This window comes from Penaeus monodon, chromosome 29 (assembly GCF_015228065.2).
Source record: "Penaeus monodon isolate SGIC_2016 chromosome 29, NSTDA_Pmon_1, whole genome shotgun sequence".
NCBI classification, from domain to species: Eukaryota; Metazoa; Arthropoda; class Malacostraca; order Decapoda; family Penaeidae; genus Penaeus; species Penaeus monodon.
The window spans coordinates 14489533-14490977 of NC_051414.1; the positions used below are offsets into that span (position 1 = coordinate 14489533).

Here is a 1445-nt window from a genome sequence, read left to right on the forward strand (position 1 = left end):
TGCTTCCTTTTACTCATCGCTCTTTTTTAAGGGCAATAACACAATGCGCTAAGAAAAAAATAACTGTCGTATATCCAGTTAGTGCTGCTTCCCTGGGGAGCACTATGATCGCTATGTTAACGTATCCCGGGTCAGGAGGCGTCTCGCTGGGTATTGTGAACCAAGGTCTATATAAGTATACTTATAAACGAGAACGTAAGACGTGGTAGAAGGGGACCAACTGTTATAAAGGAGACGTGTGGCCGCGGCTTAAGCTAAACGATGGTTGCGTCATTTACAAGTACCGTGTTCGAATAAAACAAATTCGGCGTTTAGTTGAATACTATTCTTACAGTATATCTTAAAGTATATAGTGGATGCCACATTGTTTTACATTTCCCTTTTTATCAGTGTTATGTAGTAATAGATTGTTATACAGACATACTGATGTATGTCAACTGCCCTTAGCTTTAATATTACTAAATAACTTCTGTCATACTCGTAGTTCTAATTCACTCATGTAGGCAATGTTGAACTTTCAATTTTATCTGCAAGTGGTGCATAACGTTTGTATTCTTTCATATACATTCCGGAAATTCAGAGAGGATACAAGGGAATTGAAGGAAGATAGAAGAAACAAAGGTGATTGTTCTTAACGTTTATGACTGTGTACAAAAGAATTCCTAAATGCTAGTACTTTATAACGTTAATTCTAACCATAAAATTGCCAAGATTTAGATCAAAATATTTGACAAATCTTAGAATTATATTTGCAAATAGCGTTGCATCTATTTTATCATTGTTCTGATAAGATTTGAATCAGAATGAAAATTAATTTCTCAGTCTTCATCTTGGCATTATTTTCAGCACCATGAACATACATTGAATATTTGAATACATAAATTACGGCAACCGATTGCAGTATTACCGACAATCGTCAAAATACTTATTCAACTAAAGATAATTTATAAAGGATGATGGAATAAAGAAGAATAGAATAAAGGTGTCCCTAAAAAGGCTGCCGTCAAAGGCCCGTCGTCTCCGAGGCCCGAGGCGCTTCTACCGAGTGGCCAGAAACATGCCCCAGGCCTGGTCGCCTGCATTACACCGTACCAACTTCTGTCTCCATCCATCCACGATTTCCTTGTAGTCATCCTCGCTGTAAGCCTGTACACGAAAATATAATAAAATGCGGTGATAAACTGAGCATTCAAAGGGACAGTCATATAAGTTTGCTTGTTTTTATTAGATACTATGTATAACAATGTCTCTTGATATTACCTGTACGAAGGCATCACGTGTTGGTTCGAAGTACTTGAGTTCATTCTGCAGCACGGAGATGAAGGTCTTCGTCATATCCACCGTCTGTACGTCCTTGAAGCCAGCTTCCTCCAGGACTTTCCCGTACGCCTTCACCGTTCGCAGGTCATATCCTGCGAAGAAGATGGAGGTTTCATCATCTTATT

The 1445-nt window shown here is 38.5% G+C and overlaps 1 protein-coding gene across 1 annotated transcript in view; it reads right to left on the reverse strand.

Annotated features, from left to right (window-relative positions):
- Positions 1–622: 622 nt before the first annotated feature.
- Positions 623–1445, reverse strand: part of LOC119591758 — a 22399-nt gene continuing 21576 nt past the window's right edge. The window contains exons 20-21 of the mRNA XM_037940504.1: positions 1261–1412; positions 623–1146 (exon numbers count right to left, since the gene is read on the reverse strand). Coding sequence (XP_037796432.1) covers positions 1039–1146; positions 1261–1412 — 260 coding nt within the window. The 3' untranslated portion in view covers positions 623–1038. The remainder of the gene's footprint in view (positions 1147–1260; positions 1413–1445) is intronic.